Source organism: Echiichthys vipera, assembly GCF_963691815.1.
Source record: "Echiichthys vipera genome assembly, chromosome: 18".
Taxonomy (NCBI): domain Eukaryota; kingdom Metazoa; phylum Chordata; class Actinopteri; order Perciformes; family Trachinidae; genus Echiichthys; species Echiichthys vipera.
In genome coordinates this window covers 13,153,791-13,179,676 of record NC_139843.1, presented here as the reverse complement: position 1 = coordinate 13,179,676, position 25,886 = coordinate 13,153,791, and the positions used below count along the sequence as shown (strand labels likewise).

Genomic DNA, 25,886 nt, shown 5'->3' with positions numbered 1-25,886 from the left:
ATCACTACTTCTTTTTAAAATGTCTTTCTAAATAAAATAAAATAACATTTAGATATGATCACTACTTCTTTTTAAAAATGTCTTTCTTAATACAAATTAATAACATTTAGATATGATCACTACTTCTTTTTAAAATGTCTTTCTTAATACAAATTAATAACATTTAGATATGATCACTACTTCTTTTTAAAATTTTTCTTAATACAATAAAGTAACATTTAGATATGATCACTACTTCTTTTTAAAATATCTTTCTTAATCCAAATAAATAACATTTAGATATGATCACTACTTCTTTTAAAAAATGTCTTTCTAAATACAATAAAGTAACATTTAGATATGATCACTACTTCTTTTAAAAATATCTTTCTAAATACAATAAAATAACATTTAGATATGATCACTACTTCTTTTAAAAATATCTTTCTAAATACAATAAAGTAACATTTAGATATGATCACTACTTCTTTTTAAAATATCTTTCTAAATACAATAAACTAATATTTAGATATGATCACTACTTCTTTTTAAAATATCTTTCTAAATACAATAACATAAAATTAAGATATTACTTTTTAAACATTTGTTAAAAATCCAATAAATAGCTGTGTTCTCTTAGAAAAAGTGAATTAAAAAATATATAGATCTTTTTAATGAAATTCCATTGCTAGGCAACAGCCTTGGTCCTTGTTAACTTCCTGTCAGCTGTCATTCACTGCAACAGGATTCAACCTTGGACACCTTTATAATGCATGTTTACATTTTTTTAAAAGGGCTATACATATGTCAGTTAGTTTGAGGTGATTTGTTAGAAAACAATTCAATGTGAGATTACAATTATACTTTAGCAGATTCTAAATATGGTAGACCACATTTTGACACAATACTAATGCAGGACTTAGTTTAAGTTATATGTGGCGTTGCAAATTCCCAAACAAATATTTGTAAGTAATTTGACAAGCAAAAAGCAACGGACCTCACTGTCCATCGCTTTTAGGTTTTGGTGGGCCAATGATCATTCATAATCTCCTACATTTTTCTTGGCTTTAAGATAACTGGGTGAGGAGAATAGCAAAAGAATCTAAAAGAAATACCATTTATTCACCTTTATAAAACCCAGTGTGTGAAAAAACATTATAAAATGTCACAGTAAAAAAAAAAGCACAGTTGTAGATAATGAACTTAACAAAGGCTCAATTTCCGGGTGCTGATAGTGAGTCACGTCACCCCTTATTGAGACGCTTAACAGAGCCATTGTTAAATTAGTTACACCTTTGCATTTCCTACTATGCAAAGTCAAAACACCTGCTGTGAATAAGCTCTATGGAAGCTACAGCCCTTCAACCGAAGTTATTCGGTTACCTTCATTAAGTGTCGACACAAACCTGTATTTAAAAGAGAAATCAGCCAGCAGTGTAAAAAACAAAACAGGAAAAACTTTTAATTATGCAAGCTCACAGTTACAGGCTATGTTTGTGTGATTAGGGGAAGGTACCACATTGATGGTTGGTGACATGTGATGGTGTATGCATTTTCAAAACTTAAGTTTTAACGCCAGGAATCGCTCCTCCTGTGTACTGTACGCCACAGACAGAATGTCCTTTGACCAAAAATAAAGTCCCTCTGTTGTCCAAAAGGTACCTGTCTTTGGTCTCAGTGCATTAAACATACAACAAAGAACTGACAAGTAAAACATACTGAAAGAAAAAAAAACAACACAATTATTATAAAGACTTTCTTTCCTGGTATGAAATCAAATCAGAAATGCACAACAAAACTGGGAGAATCAGAGCGAGGAAACTTTAGGAGTTGAAGGTTTATCTGTTTCTGTGAAAATAAATCTTTTGACTTTTGTTCATGCAGTTTGCCGATTCAGACACCGGACTCCTTACCGATGCATTTTACTTCTAGAGAACTGTGACGCACAACTACGCTTTCATCTTTTTCCCCAAATATTAATGATAATAATTATAATAACTCACACACATACACACAATCATACTTTCCAAACCAACGTCTTCTCTCAAAAAGTTTGAGTTAGTTGGTGCTTAAGAGCAAAGTCAAGGAGCAGAATCGCATGTGATGTGGGAATCATAGAGTTAAAATGATTCGTGAAGCATACTGGGGAGGGGGGGTGATAGCATTAAGGTAACATGGATAGGTTTGGTTACCTATAATGTCCCCATCCATCAAATTAAATTATATTACATATCCTCCACCCCGCTACTTTCTCCACTGCAGTTAATCCACACACACCCACTTCCACCCTTCCCTCCACTGCTCGTTTCCTCTCCGTTATCACTGCACAGCCTGTTCGTTGGCAGTGCTACCGGAGTCCTGAGGCTTCATCACATCGGGGAGTTCTGGGGGGCTGGAGAAGGCCTCGATGTGCAGCTGTTCGAACATCTCATCTGAAGGGCAGAGGAGACAAGGAAATATTAGCTGCATCATGACAGCAGGGTTGCAAGTGGCTACATCAGTCATAGCACAAAGGTGCCGCAGTGAACATCGACTGTGGCATGGCTCTCAGGGTTGATGTTCCACAGTTTCAAAGGAACCACTGCTCTAATGAACTCTTAAAAAGAAGTTTGGTCACATGTGAAGCAGTTTATCTCTTCTCTGGAACCAGTGAACCTTGGGATCATGACTTTTTGGTATATTCAGAAGGAAATTCTGACATGCGCTTTTCATGAATCATTCATCTTCTGTTACTTATGTTGTCTTGTGCATTGTAAAGTAATTTACAATGTAAAGGAAACTTTCAGTACAGCTGGAATAGCATGGCTTCAGGCCACACACGAGCATACAGAAATGTTCAAAGACGGAAAACTCAGACAGCTGTAGCATTTTCTTTAGTAATTGTGCATTTTTTCAGTACAACACAATGTAGATGTATGTACAATGAAAAAAAAAAAAAACTCATTCAGCTTACAACCACTGTCTTTGTTTGTATTTTACTAAAAACTAAACAACTAAAAAGTTGCGCAGCCAAAGCTGAACTCAGTCATGTTCACAGGAGGCAGTTAAATACAAAGCAGACTGAGGTGAAATCAGTATAATATTGAGTAAAGTGACATTTTAAGTTGCAAAGATTAATCGATTACTAGTTGATAATCACTTAATTGGGTAATTGAGTATTTTTTTAAGAAAAAATTCCAAGCTCTATAAATATACTCTGGCTTTTACGACTCTCTAGCTTATTCGGACAGGACGAGTTTAATGTGGGGACGGGGGGTACGGTCATTTTTACCAGAGGTTTTAGTCCTGCCCAAATGCGCCATGTCAGTAATTATTACAGAGAATATCAGTCAAAATGAATGCGATTTTCACCTGCTGTAAAACGGTCCAGAAAGAATACCTCAGGTAACCTAGTCCAGTCCAAATTCGACCCTCTGTAAAACCTATGTTCATATTCCGTCAGTACGTAGTTTCCACAGTTATCTGAGCATTGAGGCACTCAAAGAAGCACCCCGATCCCTTTTTTAGATCATCGATTCTGATGAGTTTTCTTAACTTTGTGATATCAGGAAGCTACGTAGGACGCACAGGGAGATGACGGCAGCGCGTAGATGGAGTAACCCCTTCTACCTCTTGTGGAATACAGAATTTTCTTAATCCTGTGCGAATTGGCCATTTATATTACAGACGTCCTTAGGTAAGACTATTTTACCCCACGTCCCCACATGAAACTAGTCCCGTCAAAATAGGGCTTTTGACAGTAGACCTGTCAAAGTTGGGCCGACAGTGAGCGCCTGTTGCCGTTTTGCTGTGTTTCTGCACCGGTTGGACTATCGTGCACTTGCCAACTTCTTTTTGGCTGGGTCTTAAAATGAATATCTTTGAGTTGTGGACAAAACAAGACAATAATTGAGGGCGATGTCTTGGGCTTTGGGAAACACTGATCAACATTTTTCACCTTCCTGACATTTTATTTACCTAACAAATAATTAAGAAAATAACCATCAAATTCATCAACAATAAAAATAATCATTAGCTGCAGCTCTAGTTACATTATTTCATAACAAAATGCCTTCTAGATGACACAGATTGATATTTAACGGTGCAAGATGACTCAATTACAGGAGATCTGTTATCTATTTACTTCCACTGCACCCAATTACATACTGTGTCTCAGGGGCCCTAAGGAGATCAATACAGATTAACTCACAAAAAGTACAAATGATTGTCATGAGTCATGCAATTAATTACTGTTCAACTAAATTGAACAAGACCAAAACCAGACTTCTAGAATAATTCCCATCTGAGCAGACTTGAGTTAATAAGAAGCAAAAAGACAGGAAATACTAGTTATTGTCTAGAAAATCACCCTAAAATACCACAACAACGTACCATTTATGCGGAAGGCCAGACCAACTGTAGCGGGGGCTTGAGGTCTGGCAGTCTGATTAGTGAATCCACAGTCACCAAGAGTTTTGCTGTCCTCTAGCGACTGGTCATCCTGTGGAACAAAACGTTAAAAAAAAAAATATCACAGGATCCTCTAATGGCCTTAACTTTATGGACTTGCTTGAATGCATTTCAAGACCATGTGTGAGACATTTCCAAAGAATATTTTAGTCACCCCTGGGAAATACAGGTTACTGTCGCCTAAACAAAATGGTGATGTCAGGTCTGACTAGACTCTGTGTCACTGGCATGCTTGCCTCGTGAACTCACTTTGTACAGCCTCTGGTCTTCAGGTGGTCTCTTAAGAATTCCTTCAACAATACGCTTCAGCTCAAACACAGTGGTGGACTCCTTGGCATCTGTGAAGATTGTGGTCTTGTGACGCCGGATCATTAAGAACACGTCCTGAAGGAAAAAAGGATTATATAATAAAACAGTCAAAGGCGACTTGGTTTGAGGTTAAATACAGAAGATGGTTCTCAATCTGGAGTGGGATCAAAACAGGATAGCTTAGTCTGTGGCTCCTCTAAACACTTATTTGACATTACATCTCAGAACATGTAAGTCGTTAGTCCACCTGTTTAACATCTTATTAACCTGTATGTAACGTTAGATTAGACGTGTATTGTTGGCGTTGTTTTGCCAATGTGTCAAGCGAGTTGGTTTTTTAACCGGATAAAGAGGAATCAACGCTGCTGACAGCTGATCTACTCATCTTAAGCCACCAACAATCACCGAGCTCTGAGCTAACACAAAATGAGCTCAAGATGTTATAGTCAAAATGAGGCCTGGCAGTTAAATTAAGACATATTGTAGATATGACAATGACGATTACGTTATAAATGCAACTGATATGACTAAATAACTGGGTTAACGTCACACCACTTCTAAATTAAGCCCAGCTCAGATTATATCTCATTATAGAAAACTGACGTTAGATGAGAAAGCGAAGCGAACATAGCAACTTTAGCATTAGCCGGCTAGCAACTAAAACGGGAATAAACACGTACATAACCGACGGTATCGCTTGTTACTACAGCGCTAATACTTCTAAACAAGCACCGACCGTGTTTATATCGAGGCATAGATTTCACAAAATGACTGATAATGATAATAGAAGTTACCATTTCAAGTGGTGAAGCTAGCTAGCAAGTTGCGCCAGCCCCTGTGTTGAGCAGCAGAACCCCCAGACTGCACCGCTTACGGATATTACGTAATTCAGATAAGCGTCCGGTATTCACGAAACGGCAGCTACGCAACACTCTTTTTGATTCTTGCTGTTTTACATCCACAAGTGTAACTTTGCCTAAGTAAAACCCATTTTTTTGTGTTTTCATCAAAAAACTGGAGGTGTATTTCAAGAAAATATCCTCTGCTAATAACAGGAAAGCTATCAAACATAGTCAGCTATCAACACAAATCTGTTCTCCAACTTTAATACCTTTATGTCGATTTAATTTTCATTGCTCATGTCCCCTGGTGTATCTTACTGAATCTCTATTCATGGATGTATTTATTTTGCTGTTACGTATACTTGTCATGTAATTGTTGTTAATGTGCTGCTCAGCATATGGTTTGATGCACTGTTGGTGTATTTTGTAAATCTATAATAAAGTTGATGACAAAAAAAGGAAGCAACACCCTAGCCATGTACGTACCTCTTTTTAAAAATATAAATATATATTTTTAATGAACATTTTATTTTAACTTGGTCTTCATGGAAAATGAGAAAAAACGATAATACATCAATTATTTTAAGTAGATATAAAATACACAAAACAAACAAGTAGAAAAGACAAAAAAATAAAGAACATAAAACATGCCAGGTGTCATTAAATCATTTAAAAAAATGAATAATTGAAAAACATCAAATAGGGAGCATATTCTGACAGTTTTGACGTACATACGTACAGTCCATGGCGTATTTACGTCTATGCGCAACACTACGCAACACTGCGCATCGTTTTCAGAATTTGGCGCGAGGTAGTTTACATGCTGCAGGGTGTACACTCAGTTTGATTTGGACATTATCTGAACCCCACTGTTTTGAGGACGGGCTGTCGTCAATACTGGATTATGGTCTGTGTGAAAACGTTACTTAATTCTACTTTATCTACCTCAACTGTCCGTGACACTTAGCCGGACTACGTTAGATAGCTAGGTTGTTATTGTGTTGTCGACTGGGTCCGCCCTTAAGTTAACGTTAGCTAGCTAAAATGTGTTTTGTGGAGGTGACATTTACTAAAGATGGAAAAAAATGAATTATACCAACGTTAGCCGTAGCTATTTTGTCAAAGTAGCTAAGTTAACTGAAGTAAATGTTACAACTGAAGAGTGTCTACGTTACATCCACATTAGCTGACGTGTTATCTATTGACTAGAAATGCCTGTTCTACAAATGAGCTGGCTATCTAAGTTTCGGTTAGATTGCATTGCTACTGATATCAGACAATTGGCCGACAGCCTGTCAAGCAGTTGTTCAGGCTGTCAGATCGTGACTTTGACAGATTGTGTTATTATTTAATGGCAGATCAATCTTAATGCCACATGTCAGAGTTTAAATATGAAGTCTTTACTTTAATTATGTGGCAAATGAGTAAGACTGACTAGCAAAGTTCTGTTCATTGACCTTTATTAGTACCACAGTAGGGAAATCCACTATATGAATGTACAATATTTAAAATATGAACTGTCAGCCAAGACGAGAAGACATGTGTAAATATTTTATTTTGAATGTTACAGCCCACTATCTTCAAAGACAGGAACTGAAAAAGTCCGGACACAATGTCAGTGGCAGTGGAAACCACAGTGTCCAGGGTGCCTCTCCCTCTCCCCACCCACTTTTCCCACGCAGAGCAGTCCTTCTCCCTCAAAAAGCGCCGTCTCCCTTTTTCCTCATCGTCTACGTCCAACTCATCCTACTCATCCCCCGCCCAACTCTCACATTCTCTGCCCCCGCTGCCACCATCCAAGGGATGTCCCCCCCTGAGCAGGATGTTCCCCCAGCATCCATCCCCCTGGACACCCCTATCGTGTTCCCTTAGTACGTCTCCCCCTCCGAATTCTGTATATGATCCCAGCAAACAGCAGACGTATTTCTGTCAGTGCTACACTAATTTGGGCCTGCTGGGAAGAGGATCTTTCGGAGAGGTCTACAAGGTGAGCAGAATGTATGAATGTGATGTAATTACTGAAGGTAATTATAATTCTGTGAGGAAAGTTGCCATAATATCAAGTTTAAAAACCTAACAATAAAATCTATATATAAGGGGCTGTCTAGGGTGAGAAATGAACCGTCTCTAATATGAAGATCAAAGATTTTAAGCAGTGCCAGTTATATCTCGCCTTTCCTTTTCTCCTGTTTCTGTTAAAACATTCCCGGATGTTTGGTAAGGCTGAAAGGGAGTTGTGCTACACAACAATATTTGGATAAAACATGACAGTTTGAACATCTGTGCTGTGGTATTGTAATTGCAAAGTTCACTACATATTTCCATAAGCCTTACTTTCGCACAAAGATTATCATTTGGAGTTTCCCAAATAGAAGACGAGGCCTCAGCATTTTCTGTATTTTTCAAGGTGCAAAGCAACATGGACGGCCGTCAGTATGCAGTCAAGCGCTCTGCTCATCGCTTCAGAGGCAAAAGTGAGAGGAACCGTAGCGTGAGGGAAGCAAAAAACCACGAGCGCCTCTGTCCTCACCCTCATATCCTGAATTTTGTGGCAGCCTGGGAGGAGTGTGGCCGACTATACATCCAGACAGAGCTGTGTAGCACCAGCTTGCTGCTCCATGCTGAGAACCAGCCTCCTGGCCCAGGTCTGTCCCTAGCATTCAATCAAATCTATAGAGATATTGACGTATATAACATGTAGGTCTTGCTCCAGAAAATGCTCAAATCCCCAGGCATACTGAAGTGGCTGTTTGTTTGAACCATTTCAATCCAGATGAGCCTGCAGCATGGGCCTACCTGTGCGATCTTCTCTCCGCGCTGCAACACTTGCACTCTCATGGTTTTGTGCATCTGGACCTAAAGCCCGCCAACGTCCTCATTACTGACTCTGGCCGCCTCAAGCTGGGGGACTTCGGGCTGCTGTTTGAGCTCAAACAGAAGAGCACAGAGTTTGTAGAGGGGAAAGTGAAAGACGACATCCAGGAGGGAGATCCCAGATACATGGCGCCTGAGCTGCTCCGTGGGGAGTATGGACCTGCTGCAGATGTTTTCAGGTACAAATACCATAAAGAAAGAGAAAAATCTATTTATATTCTAAAAATATGGACCTGATTGATGTGATTTAAATTAGTGTCTAAATATTGTTGAATCCTTTTCATTTAGTTTGGGTGTTTCTATTCTGGAGCTTGCGTGTAACATGGAGGTTCCAAATGGTGGAGAGGGCTGGCAACAGCTCAGACAAGGCTGCCTGCCCTCAGAGTTTACAAATGGTAAGATCCACTTTCTTTTAAGTGCTGATATATTGTCCCATTATCTTTACTTAAATGACTCACTGTATATTTCTTGTATTTTCTATCTGTATTTGCAGGCCTGTCAGCTGAGCTTCAGGCAGTCCTGCGGATGATGTTGGCCCCAGAACCATCTGAGAGAGCGACCGTCTCTGAGCTTCTTGCTCTCCCCTCTGTTAGGAAACGCAGGTGGATGAGGCGCATCTACCTTATGGTCACAGAGATCACGCTCACACTGGTCTCCCTCTGTCAGGTAATGTGTCTAATCAACCTTTAAAAATAAACACTTGGAGTGTATTTTTTTCCTGAAATTGCAAAAAGTGAGATGTCGTTTTGTTCTTTATACACATGTTGAGCTGTTGTACAATAAAAATGTAAAACACAAGTATCAACACACTTAATCCACAGAGAGATGTGCACAGACCGCGTTTAGAAAAACTGTGACTTTAAATTAACCATCAGGACTTCCATGAAGTTTTGATGTCATAATTATACTATGTATAAGTAAAACGTGCGGCTACAGTTCTGTTACAGTCATTTCCCGGCTGTAATGACCATACAGAACTGCAGAGAGTAAAGATGCAGAAGATCCAGAAATGCTGACAAATCAGAGCAGACTGGGTTTTTTCAGGAGGGGGTCTTACAGAGACAGCTGCTAAAACAGAACGTTTCAGATGGAGGGTGAATACAGACACAGTATGAGAAAAATAAAGTGTTTTTTTTAAACACTAAAGCATGTAAACCTGTTCTAGTAGAAACCCAAAAAAGAAGTATGAACCTGAAAATTAGCATAATATGGGACCTTTTAAATGATTTAATATGCAACCTGTAACAAACACAACAGTGCACACTATTTTTATCAACCTAAAAGTTTTCATTTTTATATTTCTCTGCTCTTTTTTTTCCTCATAGTTGGTGGCGTGCTTTGGGTGTAGACTGCTGTCCTCCCTTCACTTGTCCTTTCTTCCTCACTGGACAAAGCCAGTTCCCTGCACTCCTCCTAAGGGTAGCTGGGACATGGATTTAACCCTGCCCCTCAGTGCCATGCATGCTGACTCTGGGAGCCCAGAGGATGACGCGGTGTTTCTGTCGGATCCTATAGTCGCAGAGCATTCCCCCACCTTCTTACACAGGTAGAGAGTCATATAAAGAATTTTACTCTGTTTTATGTGATATAGAAATGTGTGAAGAAACAGTTTTTGTTACACTTTGCCTCTGCCTTAAGCTAAATTAGTTATTTCTGTAAAAATTCCCTGCTCACTTTTCTTTTTCTTTTTTTACATTTCCCTCACTCCGCAGGGTCAAATCTAGACTGTCTATGGAAAGCACATCCACTCCTCTCCCAGGTTCACCGGGACACATTCATCAAAGTCCCGCTCACACGCCCACTCTCTCAATTTTGGGTGATTGGTCCTCCTGTAACTTAGCACAGACCCCCTCAAGCATTCACTCAAACGGTTCGTGCCACACATTGACACCAAGCGTGAGCCCCATACACGCAGCTAGCATGAATAAAAACTCTGCGCAAAGCCCACTTTCTACATCCACCAAGTCCTCGCAGAAACATGGTCGCAGCTATGTCCAAACAGAGGAGGCTTTACCCCGAGCCAACTTTGAACCAAAGAACCTGCTCAGTCTGTTTGAGGACACAATCTAAAGGGACAGTCATGAATACAAGACTGCATTAAGGAGAAAATGTCAGGGGAAGAGGAATTCCCGTTAAATGTACGTAGTTTGTCTGAACTGTTTTTGCCATTTTGTATCAGTCTTGTGTGTACAAAGAAATTATTTAGGGAAAAGGCTGGAATATGTAACCAGACCTTAAAGCACTTTTTTTTATGTGTGTGCAAATGCAATCTGTTGCTGAAATGACAAGTCATGATGTATTGTTAAATAAGTTATCATTAGCTGGGTCTACTCTGAGTCGTTTACCTCATGAGTTACAAGAAAATAAAACAAAGAGGGAAACAGAATTGAGTCTTCTGGGATATGTTTGAACTGTGTGTGTGAGATCAGGTGACCCACACGTTGATTTCACTGAATCACTCGGGGATTTAATCAGGAATACATGCATACATCAGCAGTGAATGAATGAGAGTAGATTTAAGATTACATTTTAAGGTGTTTTTTAAATATCTTTACTCAAAGATATCAAATATACAACCACATTTCAGACATGTACTCAACATAGTGATAAAGGAAGACATTTAAATAGCCTTTAAATAAAATGGGAATATATAAACTATTAATACAAAATTATATTTAAAAGCATATATTCAACAATTTTATTACCTTTGAAAAATGTTTACGTTTAAGAGACATTTAAATTAACACAATCCTATATTCTGCATTTATGGGGGCGGCAGTAGCTCAGTCCATAGGTGACTTGGCTGGGAACCGTAGGGTTGCTGGTTCATGCCCCTGTGTGGACCATGTATGGAGCGTGGACTGGTGGCTGGAGAGGTGCCAGTTCATCTCCTAGGCACTGCCGAGGTGCTATTGAGCAAGGCACCGAACCCCCAACTGCTCGGGGCGCTGGTCACTGGCAGCCCCCTCGCTCTAACATCTCTCCCTAATTTCATGTATAGGTCCTGTTTGTGCATGTGTGTATTTCGGGCCTGTGTGTGTAACATGATTAATAATAAGAGTTAAATTTCCCCGTGCGGGATAAATAAGGAAATTCTTCGTATTATTATTTTATGTAAATAGAATGTATCATATAACACCAATATAATTAATTCAATATTGCAATTGTCGTGCTAAAAACTACAATAAAATGTTTAAATTTGCAAACCACACATAATGAGTCATTCGAGTCCAGAGAATAACTGAATATTGACATAAATATATGAAAGATTCTCTGTCTTCATTGGAAATGTTGAAGGTGTTCAGGCCTCGGCAGTAGATGGCAGCAGCGCACCTCCCGCTGGATGCCCGGGATCCTCCAGGGGTAAACCCAGGAAGGGGGATGATGTGGGCGCTAAGGTTCCGTGCACACAATACCCGCAGCTATCGGGACATGTTTTTTTAGCCAAACCCTTTTTCTACTCCGTATATTTTCTTGAAAAGCGACACACATGGACTCCCGCTGTGCCGCGTCCTGACTGAAATAGGATTTTCTAAGCTAACTGCAAGTATCTGCAGAAGTGTGCCTGTTGTAAACAATGAGCGTGTTTCATCTGGATCACTAACTAGATCATCTGGGATTCAGCAAAGACTGCGACAGTATTTACCGGGACTGCGTTAGGTTCAAGGTATGCATGCTTTTGCTTTAGTTAGGAGATGGAAACAGACCGCACCGATACTGTGGAGCCCGTCTGTTTTAGGCTATTTGATAGGGACTGAGATGGCGTGTTTATTTCTGCACTCTGAAGCATGTTAGTGTGCACTGTTGCATTGTCTGTAGATATCTTAATGGATGATCATTTAATAGTAGGTATATGCCACATCTGTTATATTGGTAGAAAGCATGCACATATGTATGAGGTACACACACTGATCAGCACCTTCTTTCTTATAAAGATGTCCAAAATTGAACGTCTGAATGCCCGAGTGGGGAAGCTGCTGTCCAAAGCTGTGCAGGAGGTTCTGGAGGCGGTGAAAGAGACCGTGTCAGAGTACCAGGAGAAAACCGCCAGGACTCAGAGAGAGAACCAGAGTCTGAAGAGGAGGCTGCAGGAGCTCCAGGACAAGTTCAAACCGGAAACCAATGGTAACACAACACAATACTTGTGTTTGGAACTGTTGATAAAAATGTTGGGTAGCACTTTATATGAACGTCATGTATATGATGCATTATATCATCCATAAGACATTTCTAAGGCCTTTATAAAACATCTCATCTCATCTCATCTTAATCCGCTTATCCGGGGTCGGGTCGCGGGGGCAGCAGCTTTAGCAGGGGACCCCAAACTTCCCTTTCCCGGGCCACATTAACCAGCTCTAACTGGGGGATCCTGAGGCGTTCCCAGGCCAGCGTGGAGATATAATCTCTCCACCTGGTCCTGGGTCTTCCCCGAGGCCTCCTCCCAGCTGGACGTGCCTGGAACACCTCCCTAGGGAGGCGCCCAGGGGGCATCCTTACTAGATGTTATAAAACGCCTCATAAATATGTAGTAATGTTTTAAATTGTGGGCATTAAGTCTAAGTTCAGCATTCATGTTTTATACCTCTGCCAAAGTGAGAACAGAGTTTGAAAGAAGAGTCCTCAGTTACACAGCACATTATAACTGCCATGACTTTAGCCAGTTATAAAGACGCATAGAGAACTGCTCTAACTTATAATAACTTATAAACTTATAAAATATACTTATAAAAATGGAATACTGTCACTTTAGTCGTGCTATAGCATATCACAGATGCGTGAAAGGCATTGTTCTATTGCAGAAACTATAATTTTATAATATCAAGTGAAGTTATGATAGTTATAATGTGCTGTGAACTCAGATTCTTCTTTCAAACACTGTTGTCACTCTGGCATTGATGTATAAAGCATTATGAATGCTTAACTTACAACGCTTTGTGTCCACCACTTAATACTTTACCGACCTCGTTATACGTTGTCAGGCCTGATTAGAAACGTTTACAAAGAGTCTTATAAAACCGTATACATAATGCCTTATTTCATTATCATTTAAGCTGTCAATCATTTTGCTCAATTAATCAATTAGTCGTTTTGGTCCATTGTCAGAATATGATGAAAAATGTTGATCAATGTTTCCCGAAGTCCAAGGTGACGTCCACACATGTCTTGGTTTGTCCACAACCCAAAGATATTTAATTCTATTGTCATAGAGGAGTAAAGAAACCAGAAAATATTTTTGATTTTTGATTCATTTAACAGCTAATCGATTCATTTGCTAGTCTTTGCAGCTCTGATTATAAATGTGCCTGTAATACATATTAGACTTGACCTTCTTAGTAAACGCCACCAAATGTTGATTCCATTCGTCTTTTTTATTGTTGTGTGCTTAATCACCTTTGTGGTTATACAGGAATTGTGCCACAGATCCCCCCTGCAGCCCAGCAGGCTGATGCAGAGCTTCACCTGATGGAGCAGAAGAAGAAAGAAGTGCTAGAAGAGGAAATTGAACTCATCACTTCTGATAAGGACATTGCAGTAATCTGTCCCTCTTATTCATTCGAGGACCTTGACAGTGAAGCATCCATTACATCATTAGCCGCCACCTCCTTCTCCTCTAGATCTACTTCAGGACCACATTTAGCTGGTGATTACTTGAACAATCCAAGAGCTCTGAAGACAGAGTCTGATAACGGACTGCCAGCACCTGTTTCAAACCACGTAGACCCTGCCACTGCAGCTTCAATCTACGGAAACAATCAGAAAATGAAAGTGGAGCCTACGTTGGACGAAGAGGCCATGTGCACCACAAATTATTTTTATGATGATGCTGGCACAAGCGCTACATCGTCACACAGACTAAACCTAGAACCTCGTCAAGCCAATTCTGGACTCTACAGTGAGTCAGGGGTTGTCTACAGTCTGGAGCAAAATGGCATAGAAGGGACACTATCCCAAAGATACAAAATTACAAACAATGTTGGAGCAGATAAGCAACACACCACTCAATTTACAAATACAAAAGCGGGCGCTTCAGGCTCTAGAGCGTTCCAGAGAAACGTCAGGAAACACTACTGCTGCTCGCTCTGCGGTCGCACCTTCAGGCACGCAGGCGACTACAAGAAACACAACAGGGTGCACACGGGGGAGAAGCCGTACTGCTGCTCGGTGTGCGGGAAGCGGTTCAGTCAGTCGGGCTACCTGACCGTGCATCTGCGCTACCACACAGGAGAGAAGCCGTTTGGCTGCATTCATTGTGGCAAAAGTTTTAGTCACTCAAGTAACATGAAGAAACACCAGCAAACTCATCTGTCAGGCTGATGTGTCCTGACCTTCTCTATTCATATCATGTTATATATCTTTTCAACGGAATTCCATTGCTAGGCAACAGCCTTGGTCCTTGTTAACTTCCTGTCAGTCGATGTCGTCCACATACACTACAACAGGAAATAAACTAGGACACAGTTAGAATGTTTATGTTTAAAGTTTTTGAAAAGTTCTATAGATATTCAGGGCTGGACTGTGAAAAGGCTGTTTGTATAGTAATGATAAAAGGTGCAAAGTGCTGGATTCTTAAAATGTAATGTCAAGCTGTCTATCTGTCTATTTATCTATCCATTTATCTATTTATTTATTTATTTATCTATCTATATTTTTGTCAGCTGAGAGTATTGCAATCCCAATTTATTAAATGATGTAGCTTCAAAAGTGAAACAAGGAAAAGTATGTGTGCCTTCTTTTATCAAAACAGGAAGCTTAGTGTAGCGCGCATGTCAACTTTCAAGTATCATGCACAATCTTAATATTCAAACTTTTCCTGCCGTGCTGTTCCTCCAATTTCCAAATGAAATAAATGTATTTAGTTCTTCTTTATGGTAATAATGTTCTCCATGTTCTCCAATAAGATTCCTTTACAATAATCCCACAAAGTCTAAACAAAACCAGACTGTGTTAACCTTAAAAACTCAAAAGCAGTGAGAAAATTGTAGCCAGCTGGTTCAAACTTCACAGTGTGAGTGAAGCGTGAGTACATTGGGAAATACTGAACTGATCTGTCTCAGGACGGATTCGCTCGTAGAGATGAAATGAATTGCAGCTTGGTGGGAGGTGTCGGGCAGTTTAAAGGGTCCATATGCTCATTTTCAGGTTACTTGTATTTTAGGTTTCTACTAGAACATTTTTATATGCTGTAATGTTAAAACACATTTGTTCTCTACCTTCTGTTTCAATGTACCTGTACTCACACTGTCTGAAACGCTCTGTTTTAGCAGCTGTCTATTTAGGACCCAAAGAAGCGGAGTCTGCTCTGATTGGTCAGCACTTCTGGGTCCTCAGCACCTGTCTCTCCGGGAATGACTGCAGTGGCAATGTAGCATCAATTTCTACCTTTAGTTTAAACAGTATATATATGTAGTATAGTTGTAATGTACAGAAGTCCTGACAGCTCATTTAAAGACAGTTTCTGAATACACAAATGTGTGTATTGTTTTGATACTTTCACAGTATTTATGTAGCACCTCAACCTGCTTTAGAATTTCAAACAAATCATGGACATCTCTGTTTTTACAACATGGGACCTTTAAATCCTGTCCTTAGAGAAGTGTATAAATCATAAATAAGTGATCTCTGGCTGTTAACAAGGCTGGGTTGAATGCCTCTCAAGCTTGATATGATCTGACTGCCACAGAAACCAGATGATTCTCCTACGCTGGAAAACCAGAAGTTCAACTCCAAAAGCAGATTGGCCTTTGAGGCCTGCAGCAGTGATGAGCAGAAGTATAGATATAGCCTTTCAAAAGTGTTATATTCTTCTTATATTGCCTCCTTGTGGCTCACCAGTGTAATCTTTCTGAGTCAGCGTCATCCCTCAACATTTAGTTACATTGCTGGTGCAGGCAAAAATGTGGCTGCTTTACAATGCAGAAATGTTTGAATGCCACAACTGTGTTCAACTTGTATGTACCTTTTTGAGATTTAGTCGAGATAATCGTGGCAGCATAATTGAACAGTTTGAGAGGGGATGATGAAACATCTTTCCCAACACAACAATTTCAGTGACTACTTCCCTTTCTTTCCTAAACGCATGCTTGATGACAGATTTAGAGTGCCTACTTAACCAGATATGCCAGTTCCTTCTCCAAAGATTCTCCAATACATTTTCACATAGACAAGCTATAAACTGCCACGTGGAAATACAAACCCATTTATCTGAAACCTCTGTCGTATGCTTAATCATGAAGTTTTGTGTTTCAGAATTTCTGCAGGCGAAGACACATCATGCGAAATGTCTAGGGCATTTTTGTTGGAGACGGTGGAGTAGGAAACACCTACCTACTCTTCACCTACTGTACATTAAAAAGATATTTCCTAAGGACCAGATTTCTACGACACATTACCCAGGTCAACGTAGACGGACAGATTGTCAGCCTGAACCTTGAGGACACTGCTTGCAGTGAGAAATATGACCATTTAGGCCCCTCAGCTACACTCAAGTCAGTGTCATGATCATCTCCTTCTCCATTGTGAGCCCAACAGCCTGTGAACATGTCAAGCGAATTGCATCATTTTCCTAATGTTCCTATTTTCCATGTGGGAACTAAGAGTCACCTACATAATAATCAGCAGGTCCTGGAAAAACTGAGAGAGAATTGAGAATCAGACCACAGTCACCAAGCAGCAGGGAATAACAATAACAAAGCAAATTAAGACTTAAGTATCTTGTGTGTGTTTCAATCAACCAGCATGGGCTGGATGAGGTGTTTGATGAGGATGTGCATGCCTTTCTTAGTCATTCACCCACCACCAAGAACCCCTGTGTACTCTCAGAAGTTAAGGTTGCATATAACTATTGTATTTTGATGTAGTCAAGTTCATTGTTGAATGTGCATTTCCATATGTTCCTGTATATCTGAGCAGCTTGATGTGTCTGTGTATGGGAATATCATGTATGCACCACGGTCTATGGTACGCACCATATTCACTTTAAGAGGGTAACAAGTGGATGCTAAGGAAATATCCAACTTGATATAAAATGGTTCCTGTTACTTTATTGCTCCTTTATTTGTTTATTGCAAGTGGTTATGGAGGTGGGTCATTTCTTAGTTTTGATCAAGCAACAGAAGAATTCAGTTGGAAGTGACGCCGTTGTGCAAATGAATGAACTTATTTAACTCGGAACTTTTATTGTGAAAACCACCTCACAAGCAGCGGATGTGTTTCAGATTGTGTTTCCGGGAGAGTCGAGTTGACAAGTTGCGTCCTCCATGGTTGCGCCCACAAATGTGCTTTTGTAATATTGTTTTCTTTCCTTAAAGTGTAATTTTAACCAGTTCAGTTGGCTGAGCATTACTTCAAAGTCTCGACTACGCAGTAACCATATGACGCGTTTGTTGGAAGCTTTAGGGGAAAACAATCACCTACGGAGTTAGCTAATGTAACGTTAGCTACCCACGTTACAGTGTAGCCGCTGACTTCACGACTAGCTTCGCAGGTACATCTCTTCTAACATCCATCTTCTAACAACATATTAATGTAAATTAAACTGTGATAATAATAATAAACACTTAGCTTAATGTCATAACGTTACCTGGCCACGGGAATGCTGTTGATGTCTGTAACCTAGCAACCGTATCACTGATTATTTAATATATCCCCATTGTGCCCCACCAGGGTTACCAAGCATGAGTTTGAATGTATCACTTAAACATCAACACGCAAGTTTTATTATTATTATTATTATTATTATTATTATTATTATTATTATTATTATTATGTGTTGTTGAACAGCTGGAAACTGTTTTGGCTTTGTTGCAGGTTTGTCATACTTGGTAAAATGAACTTTCGTATGGCTTCCTCCCCTACACATATCAAAGCAATACATAAAATAAAACCAGAAACAGAAAGTCAGTAGGCAGCATTGGCAAATAGTGTGAATGTAAAAAGATGCTTTAAAAGGGTTTAAAATGTATAATATTTGCAAAATGGTGCAGTTTATGTAGTTAAAGTTAATGTATAAGATAAGATGGGGACAACAACTAGAGATACACCAATCCATTTTTTCTCTGATCCAATCTGATAGTGATACCTGGGCTGAGCGTATCGGCCGATACCTGATAACATATGATCGAATACTATTGTTGAATGAATGAACCGTAGACTTTGCCATGCGAGTGAAGTCATATGGCTTGATGTTAACATTTAGCCGTGTTAAAAAAAAGGTAACAAATTAACACAGATACAAATGTACTTCATACTATTTATTAACAAATAAGGTGTACATTAGCAACAAAAAAATAAATAATACTTCCATGTAAAGTGCACTGCAGACAGATATTTTAAAAATGTAATATAAAACCCTAACCGTGTTGCAAACAGAGAATTGAAGTGACTAGATCGCTGTAACTGTATTGCTGTGTATGATATATATAAAACCGAAATGACCAGAATGCTGGATCGACTTCATTCATCCGATATCCGAATCCAGCTAATGTCTGCCCACACATTGTGCATCTCAGTCAGTTAGGAGGTGGGTGGGTGAATATGTATTCATTTTAAATGTCCTTGTCCAGATACATAATTAGTTACATTATTATATTGAATGTCTTTCTCCACTTCAACAGTACAGGTTGTGACCAGTTTGTGAATGATGATAGGTAGGTAGCAGTGTTCGTGAATCATATCCTATTAATGATTATGTATTAATACATATGCTCCCTCCTTTACAGAGGATTACGCATAAGCAGTCCACGGTTTTTTCTTACCCTACGTGATGTCTTTTTATTTCAGGATGTCTAAACTTGAACGTCTGAATGCTCGTGTGGCCAAGCTACTGACTGAAGCGGTGCAAGAGGTTCTGGAGGTGGTGAAGGAGACGGTGTCAGAATACCAGGAGAAAACCGCCAGAACACAGAGAGAGAATGAGAGTCTGAAGAAGAGGCTGCAAGAGCTTCAGGACAAGATAACAAGGGAGAGCATAGGTGATAACGTGTCACTTTTCAGAATAATCATAGATGATGTTAGTGGTTGAAGTGTGAGAAGGTGTTCATTTGTCAAATTCTAACACTTTTTTTTCTTTTGGTCTTGATTTCATAGCTGTTCTACCTACAAGCAGTCCGTTACCTGAAGATAATAAAGACGCACAGAATCAAGAGTGGGATTTGGGGCCCACTTTGAGGCAAGACTCAGAACACTCTCTTGCAGAGCAAAAACAGATAAGCAGCCACAAACCTGACCATGACATGAAGCAGGAACCGGAAGAGGAGACTACGATGCACCACAAAAACACTGAATCACAAGCTGAGTGTGACTCGGCACAAACAACGGAACATTTCAAAGCACAACCAGAGGAGGTGACACACTTTATTCAGGAGGTAATGACATTTCATACTCCACACGATGCAAACAGAGACTTTGGGGCTGTCTCATCCAATAATGTGTGCAGCCCTCACTCCAGGGCCTCACTCGGGTTTAACCTGACTGTTATCAAAAGAGAGTTAGAACCATCAGACTGCACAACATCGGAAGCACCATCTCTCCAAGAACAATATAGTGGATGTGTGGATTTAAGCTTCAGCTCTTCTCATCAGAACTCTGCTGAGATGCACAGATCACAAGTTAGTGCTGAACCTCACGGACGCGTGTTTGCCCTCTCAAATCATGCCACACCTAGGAGGCATGGCTTTGCAAAAACCAACAGGGCCGCATTTGATGGGAGAAAAATCAGGATGGAGCGCTTCAGGGGAGATGACTCACATGCGTGTATTATATGTGGGAAGACGTTCAGCAGGGTCGGGAACTTAACAATCCACCAGCGTTGTCATACGGGGGAGAAGCCGTATGGTTGCATACAGTGTGGGAGGCGTTTCAGTCAGGCGGGAGACCTAAAAAAACACAAGAGGGTCCACACAGGGGAGAAGCCGTACTACTGCAACCAGTGTGGTAAGAGCTTCAGTCGGGGGGAGAATCTGAAAAGACATCAGAAGATCCACATTGGAGAGACTTTACAGTTACAGCAAGTGTGGAGGGAGCAACAGCAATGATTATTACAGTAGACTTAAATCAGCACACTTACACTGCGGAGAATGTGTGAAGAAATAGTTGCAGTTTTAAGCTACATTATAATGTAGACAGTCGTGTGCTATAATGTAGACAGTCGTGTGCTAGTCACTCTAGTGTTTTAGTCCCTCTGATCATGATGAAACAGGGCTGTTGAAGGTAATCACTTAACCAAAGAGGCAGAGGCTATCCAGATTGATTTTGGACTAAACATTTCTGTCCAGTGAGCCTTTGGTCTAAAGAGCAGGTTTAAACATTTTAAAGTGGCAGTTGTCTACCGAATGAGTTTTTTTTTCACTGTAAATAAGTAAATTATTGAAACTTTTTAAAATCTGTATAACATGTTTGTTATAAAACATACCTGATTTTCCAGACTGATTGAAGTTTGCCTTGTGTTGGATATGTTTAGTGCAAAATGAATTATTTATTTAAGATAAAAGCCAGGATAGAATAGAGTTTGCACAGCAAAACAACACATTAATTTATTACAAACAGTGAGTGTCATTCACATCAATCAAAGGCTTGTTGAAGGTATATTGTGTCATGGCTTAATTAAACAGTAATAACAGACAAACATCACCTTCCATCCCCCTGTGGATGTGTGTAATTTTTATATTTACAAGGTTAGAATGTGTGAGAAATTATCACATTCCCCCACTTGATACACACCACTGACACAGCCAAAAAACTGAATGTCAACAGCATGCGAGACTTAACACGGTAGCATCTGAGAAACCGCAGCTTGTATACGTTACATTAAAAATAGCAGATGGAAAGAGAATACACAGTATAGTATGTATAGGTTGTTTTTACTGTATTTATTTAGCCCCCACCAACAGTCACATATGTACATGTCAGATTAACATGTTAGGGGGCCTTGGGGCAAAAATCTGCTTAACACCCCTCAGCTCGATAAGACTTCAGCCCTGCTGCTGAAGAGCTACTGTCCTGCATGTTTTAGATAGCCCACTATTCTAACACACGTGATTCTAATGATCAGTATCAAGCCCTTGACAGGTGTGGAGAATTATAGAGAGGAGGTACCTCAAACACTGGGGCAGTAGTTCCCTCTTAGTAGGGTTGGAGACCACTGCAATAGGCTTTACGGTTGGCAGACATCCGTCTTGACCGTTTGGGGGAAAGGGAGAGAGAGAAACCCAGGATACAGCAACCACAATAATATTAACAACCATGATAACAATACAAAGATGACAAATAATAATAATGGCAGTGGATAGAGGATTACTAGAATGTTATAAATAGTATGGAGCCCCTACAGTCCCAAAAGGTGATATTTAAAAATATATATATATATATCTTACGAGGTCGCGGGTACAAGCAATGGGTTTTCTCAGGAGGAGTCTCCCTTAGAGATAGGGTGAGAAGTTCATCCATCCGTGAGGAACTCGGAGTAGAGCCGCTGCTGCTTTGCGTTGAAAGGAGCCAGTTGAGGTGGTTCGGGCATCTAGTAAGGATGCCCCCTGGGCGCCTCCCTAGGGAGGTGTTCCAGGCACGTCCAGCTGGGAGGAGGCCTCGGGGAAGACCCAGGACTAGGTGGAGAGATTATATCTCCACACTGGCCTGGGAACGCCTTGGGATCCCCCAGTTAGAGCTGGTTAATGTGGCCCGGGAAAGGGAAGTTTGGGGTTCCCTGCTAAAGCTGCTGCCCCCGCGACCCGACCCCGGATAAGAGGTTGAAGATGAGATGAAATATATTATCTTTTGGGACTTCAAGGGCTCTGTACAATAGTAGCAATAATAGCAGTAAAATCACTCATAACAATATACATATGACTACTTTAAGTAATATACTGACAGTAGAAATATGGTATAGCAGTGGGTATAGTAGAATGATATCCATGCAATAATTGCAGTAATGATAATAGAAATGTTAATAGTTGTAGCAGTGGATATACTGTAGTAGAATCATATTAGTAATTACAATAACAGTGGTAATAATAATAGAAATATGACTGCTAATAATGATAGAACATCTGTATTTATGGACATATCCACGCATATGCATGTGCACTGGACGCAGGGTGGTGTCTCGGCATCAGAGGCCTGATCTAAGGCAGCATCAGGATGTAGTGATAGTGAGCACAGCTGTTGACGTGGAGCTGCACTCACCTTTCGCTACCAGGAAGTGATTGACACACACCCGCAGGAGAGGAGAGGAAACTACAGTTGCACGCTTCTGGAAGGTGAGTAAACAAGAACCATGTGGAAGTGAGAAACAGTCTCTTCTCGTAAGTTTCTCTCGAGTTAAAGTGGAACATGTTACAAACGGGAAACTGAACTCCACCAGTCAGTTCTTGTTGTGGTGCAGTGGCGCAGACGGTAACACGGAAGGTAAAATACGCTGCCGCCTTAAGAACAGTTGGCGTGTTATTAATGGCGGTCAATTTGGCTGGTTTACAACTAAATATTAACGATATTAAACGGTGTGCTCGACTGTTTTCAGAAGTATAACATTTGACGTGTGGAACATTTCCTTGTTGCAACACGGAAAAGAAAGCCAGGGGCTTATTATTAAGCTGTTAATATTAGTTCTCCATCAACATCTAAACATAAGAAGGAATCGATGAGGAAGTAGGAGAGGCTACAGTGCTGTAACTGTTGTCTTGTCTGTGTTGCAGGTTCAGGTCAAAGCAGCCTGTGATGTTGAAATGAAGATTGATGAAAAAATTGTCACCTATTTTGAATCCTGCTCTTCACCAGTGGACAAAGAAGGTTACCTCAACAAGAAGGTAGGGCATTTTCAGAACCAGAATCAGAATCAGGAAACCTTTAATGTCCCGCAGACGGGGAAATTCTTTTGTCACAGCAGCAACAGAATAGGACAAAATAAGATAAAAAATAGCAAAATAAGCAATAAAGTTAAATTTAATAAGGGATGAAATAGAAATAGACATATGTACATATCCACATGATGTAGTGCAGTTGTTCTTGTTTTGTTTGTTTGTAAAAATGTGATATGGAGTGAATAAATATGATTAAATAAGTCCAAATAGTGCAAAAAGCAGAAGTGCCCATAGTACAGGCATATTGCACAGTGCAGGTAACAGGATGAGGTCAATAGTCTATTGGGAGCAGTGGTGATTGTAACGTCTTACAGCAGCAGGAAGGAAGGACCTGCGGTACCTCTCCTTCGCACACTTAGTAATCCTTCGCAGACTTAGTAATCATCACATAATCACACAATCACTTAATCATAACCAAATTTAGGAGGAATTAGACAGTAACGACAACAAAAGTACACTGAGGTTTTAAACACACCCAACAAGAACCACTTTGGCTGAATTATTTGACACATTATGTTCATGACTTTAATTTTAGGCACCTTTCCAAACAGTTACCAAGTGTTTTACATGGGATAATAAGGAGTAAAACGTAAAAGCTCTACAATGAATTCAAATCAGGCAAATAAAAGTACATGTAATGAAATATAACAAATTGCTTGAAGGCTTGTGTCACCTGGAAAGCTGTCAATCCACGCAGCTTTCATTTTTAAGCACATAGAAACAAACAATAAAAATGCGATTTCAGTTTTTGGTGAATGTCACAAAACACTCTGTAGCCTTTAACCCCCCAGTAAACTTCTTATTTCACAAAAGGAGTTGTGTAAGACATGTTTGTACATGAGGCCGTAAACCTTAGATGGCACAATTGTCACACAGGGCGAGATAAAGACTTCCTATCAGAAGCGCTGGTTCGTGCTGAAGGGGAACCTCCTCTTCTACAAGGACCGGCCCGCTGACCGGGACGTGATAGGAGTGATTGTTCTGGAGGGCTGCACCGTCCAGCTGTGCGAGTCCGACGAGCAGTTCGCCTTCTCCCTGGTGTGGAGTGAGCCAGGGCTGAGAACGTACAAGTTTGCAGCGGAGGACCAGGCCAGTCAGGAGAGCTGGATCAAAGCCCTGCTGTCGGCCAACCACAGCTACCTGGCTCTGCTGGTGATGGACCTGGAGAAGAAGTACAGAGGTGAGAGGCAGAAAGGGCTGGAGCCTCTTTTATTTATCTGTGGGTGAAACAGAGCTGCCTTTGTTCTAGAGAGCAGCTGTGTGAGGACGTTTACAGCCTCCACATCAGACGCCAGCACATCATGGTACATAATGTCAGTCTGTGCAGACATTCTGAACACAATCAGTCATGTCTTAAATAATCTAAATTTCATCACCTCATAATAGCACCCAGTGATGTAATCGCTTCATGAATATGTAATACAATTTGCACTAAACCTGATCGAAAGTGTAATAAAACCCAATAAAGTAAGAACTTGACTAAGGGACTCCTTTGCCTTCGACGCTCGCTTGTGTATCATTAGATCGGAAGTAAATCTATTTTATAGGATTTTGTAATTAAAGTGCCATGTAAGCAGCTTTCGAGTCACTTCATCTGTTTGGTTATTTATGTATTTCTCTGTTTGGCACTGCTCTTTCCACAGATGCATTAGGCGAGTCCTCCGGTGAACCAGCCAACCCTTTCGTCATGCCAAATTTCAACACACCAGAAGCGGGATATCCTGCAGCCTATCAGAGCAGACAATCTTCAACGCTACCCCTGAATTCATCAGCGGGTGCGGGAGCGGCAGGATTCACTCCGAGCTCCAGTCAGATGCTTCAAGCTCTGACCATTCCCACGAAATCATCCCATAAAAAATCTCCCAAACTGTGGCCCAAGAGGAGCGCAAACGTGGTGCCTTTTAACGCTCCTGCTCCGCCTCTGGGGGAGTGGGCAGGGGTCTGTTTTGGCACTAAGGAGGAATTCACTAAATTGCATGAAGACTATGGGAAAGAGGTGAAGGAACTGATTGCTGATTGGCTGAAGAGGGGACGAGCTGATGATGAAGTCGTTCAGGCTGGAAACTTAATCGATTTTGGATAATAAATGTGTCCAAACCTTCATTTCGGGACCCGTGGTTGCTTTGCAAATCTATTATGTAAATATGACCTATAACTACAACAGCTGTTGTTGACATATTTTTGACATATTTGTATATATTTGTCGTTTCTTATACCATTGAGTCAATAAATGATCTCATGCTCTAGTGGTCTTTGTTTCTTATTACAGTGAAGTCATTTTTAAAACATTTACTGAAGATGTGGCCTCTAATTGAGTTTTATATCCTCTAACTAGTCCATCTAGTCTACCTACATGTACCGAAATAGTTGGGTTGGGCACCAAAATCCTGCAAGTTCCTTTAGAAAAAGCAGCTTAACTTCTCAATTGTTCAGTGTTATCCAAATACTAACAGTTGTGCAAGAATTTTGCCAAACGATTTTTTTAAATCAGGACCAAGCAACAAAAAATAAACAGGATTACGAGACACTAGATGCTTTCTTTCTTGGTAAGCACTTGTTTTTCATCCCTGAGATTTCTGAG

The 25,886-nt window shown here is 40.3% G+C and overlaps 5 protein-coding genes across 5 annotated transcripts; 4 read left to right on the top strand and 1 right to left on the bottom strand.

Annotated features, from left to right (window-relative positions):
- Window positions 1-1,411: 1,411 nt before the first annotated feature.
- LOC310961210 (elongin-B-like) lies at window positions 1,412-5,621 on the bottom strand. Its single transcript, XM_083933207.1, has 4 exons — window positions 5,532-5,621; window positions 4,678-4,812; window positions 4,351-4,459; window positions 1,412-2,411 (listed from the first exon to the last, which is right to left on the bottom strand). The coding sequence occupies exons 1-4, from the start codon at window positions 5,532-5,534 to the stop codon at window positions 2,299-2,301; spliced, it is 360 nt and encodes a 119-aa protein (XP_083789333.1). The 5' UTR covers window positions 5,535-5,621; the 3' UTR covers window positions 1,412-2,298.
- Window positions 5,622-6,378: 757 nt separating this feature from the next.
- Window positions 6,379-10,552, top strand: pkmyt1 (protein kinase, membrane associated tyrosine/threonine 1). Its single transcript, XM_083933424.1, has 8 exons — window positions 6,379-6,486; window positions 7,150-7,566; window positions 7,987-8,224; window positions 8,353-8,632; window positions 8,742-8,848; window positions 8,947-9,119; window positions 9,779-9,999; window positions 10,166-10,552. The coding sequence occupies exons 2-8, from the start codon at window positions 7,192-7,194 to the stop codon at window positions 10,521-10,523; spliced, it is 1,752 nt and encodes a 583-aa protein (XP_083789550.1). The 5' UTR covers window positions 6,379-6,486; window positions 7,150-7,191; the 3' UTR covers window positions 10,524-10,552.
- A 1,375-nt stretch (window positions 10,553-11,927) lies between these two features.
- LOC310960541 (uncharacterized protein) lies at window positions 11,928-14,768 on the top strand (the record flags this gene model as incomplete). Its single annotated transcript, XM_083932260.1, has 3 exons — window positions 11,928-12,120; window positions 12,389-12,578; window positions 13,861-14,768. The coding sequence occupies exons 2-3, from the start codon at window positions 12,389-12,391 to the stop codon at window positions 14,766-14,768; spliced, it is 1,098 nt and encodes a 365-aa protein (XP_083788386.1). The 5' UTR covers window positions 11,928-12,120.
- A 3,034-nt stretch (window positions 14,769-17,802) lies between these two features.
- On the top strand, window positions 17,803-20,765 carry LOC310961255 (uncharacterized protein). The gene is made up of 3 exons (XM_083933260.1): window positions 17,803-17,937; window positions 19,233-19,423; window positions 19,539-20,765. The coding sequence occupies exons 2-3, from the start codon at window positions 19,234-19,236 to the stop codon at window positions 20,483-20,485; spliced, it is 1,137 nt and encodes a 378-aa protein (XP_083789386.1). The 5' UTR covers window positions 17,803-17,937; window position 19,233; the 3' UTR covers window positions 20,486-20,765.
- A 1,896-nt stretch (window positions 20,766-22,661) lies between these two features.
- Window positions 22,662-25,545, top strand: LOC310961009 (sesquipedalian-1-like). The gene is made up of 4 exons (XM_083932921.1): window positions 22,662-22,705; window positions 23,141-23,251; window positions 24,182-24,485; window positions 24,949-25,545. Exons 2-4 carry the CDS (start codon window positions 23,171-23,173, stop codon window positions 25,386-25,388), a joined length of 825 nt encoding a protein of 274 aa, XP_083789047.1. The 5' UTR covers window positions 22,662-22,705; window positions 23,141-23,170; the 3' UTR covers window positions 25,389-25,545.
- The last annotated feature ends 341 nt before the right edge of the window (window positions 25,546-25,886 follow it).

Coding starts and splice junctions, on each gene's coding strand:
- LOC310961210 (XM_083933207.1), bottom strand. Junction 4,460..4,677: donor AAGACCAGAGGCTGTACAAA/GTGAGTTCACGA, acceptor TTTGTTCCACAG/GATGACCAGTCGCTAGAGGA. Junction 2,412..4,350: donor TCTGGCCTTCCGCATAAATG/GTACGTTGTTGT, acceptor TCTGCCCTTCAG/ATGAGATGTTCGAACAGCTG.
- LOC310961009 (XM_083932921.1), top strand. CDS start 23,171: ATGAAGATTGATGAAAAAATTGTCACCTATTTTGAATCCTGCTCTTCA. Junction 23,252..24,181: donor AAGGTTACCTCAACAAGAAG/GTAGGGCATTTT, acceptor ATTGTCACACAG/GGCGAGATAAAGACTTCCTA. Junction 24,486..24,948: donor CCTGGAGAAGAAGTACAGAG/GTGAGAGGCAGA, acceptor CTCTTTCCACAG/ATGCATTAGGCGAGTCCTCC.
- pkmyt1 (XM_083933424.1), top strand. CDS start 7,192: ATGTCAGTGGCAGTGGAAACCACAGTGTCCAGGGTGCCTCTCCCTCTC. Junction 8,633..8,741: donor CCTGCTGCAGATGTTTTCAG/GTACAAATACCA, acceptor CTTTTCATTTAG/TTTGGGTGTTTCTATTCTGG. Junction 10,000..10,165: donor TCCCCCACCTTCTTACACAG/GTAGAGAGTCAT, acceptor CTCACTCCGCAG/GGTCAAATCTAGACTGTCTA.
- LOC310961255 (XM_083933260.1), top strand. CDS start 19,234: ATGTCTAAACTTGAACGTCTGAATGCTCGTGTGGCCAAGCTACTGACT. Junction 19,424..19,538: donor GATAACAAGGGAGAGCATAG/GTGATAACGTGT, acceptor TTGATTTCATAG/CTGTTCTACCTACAAGCAGT.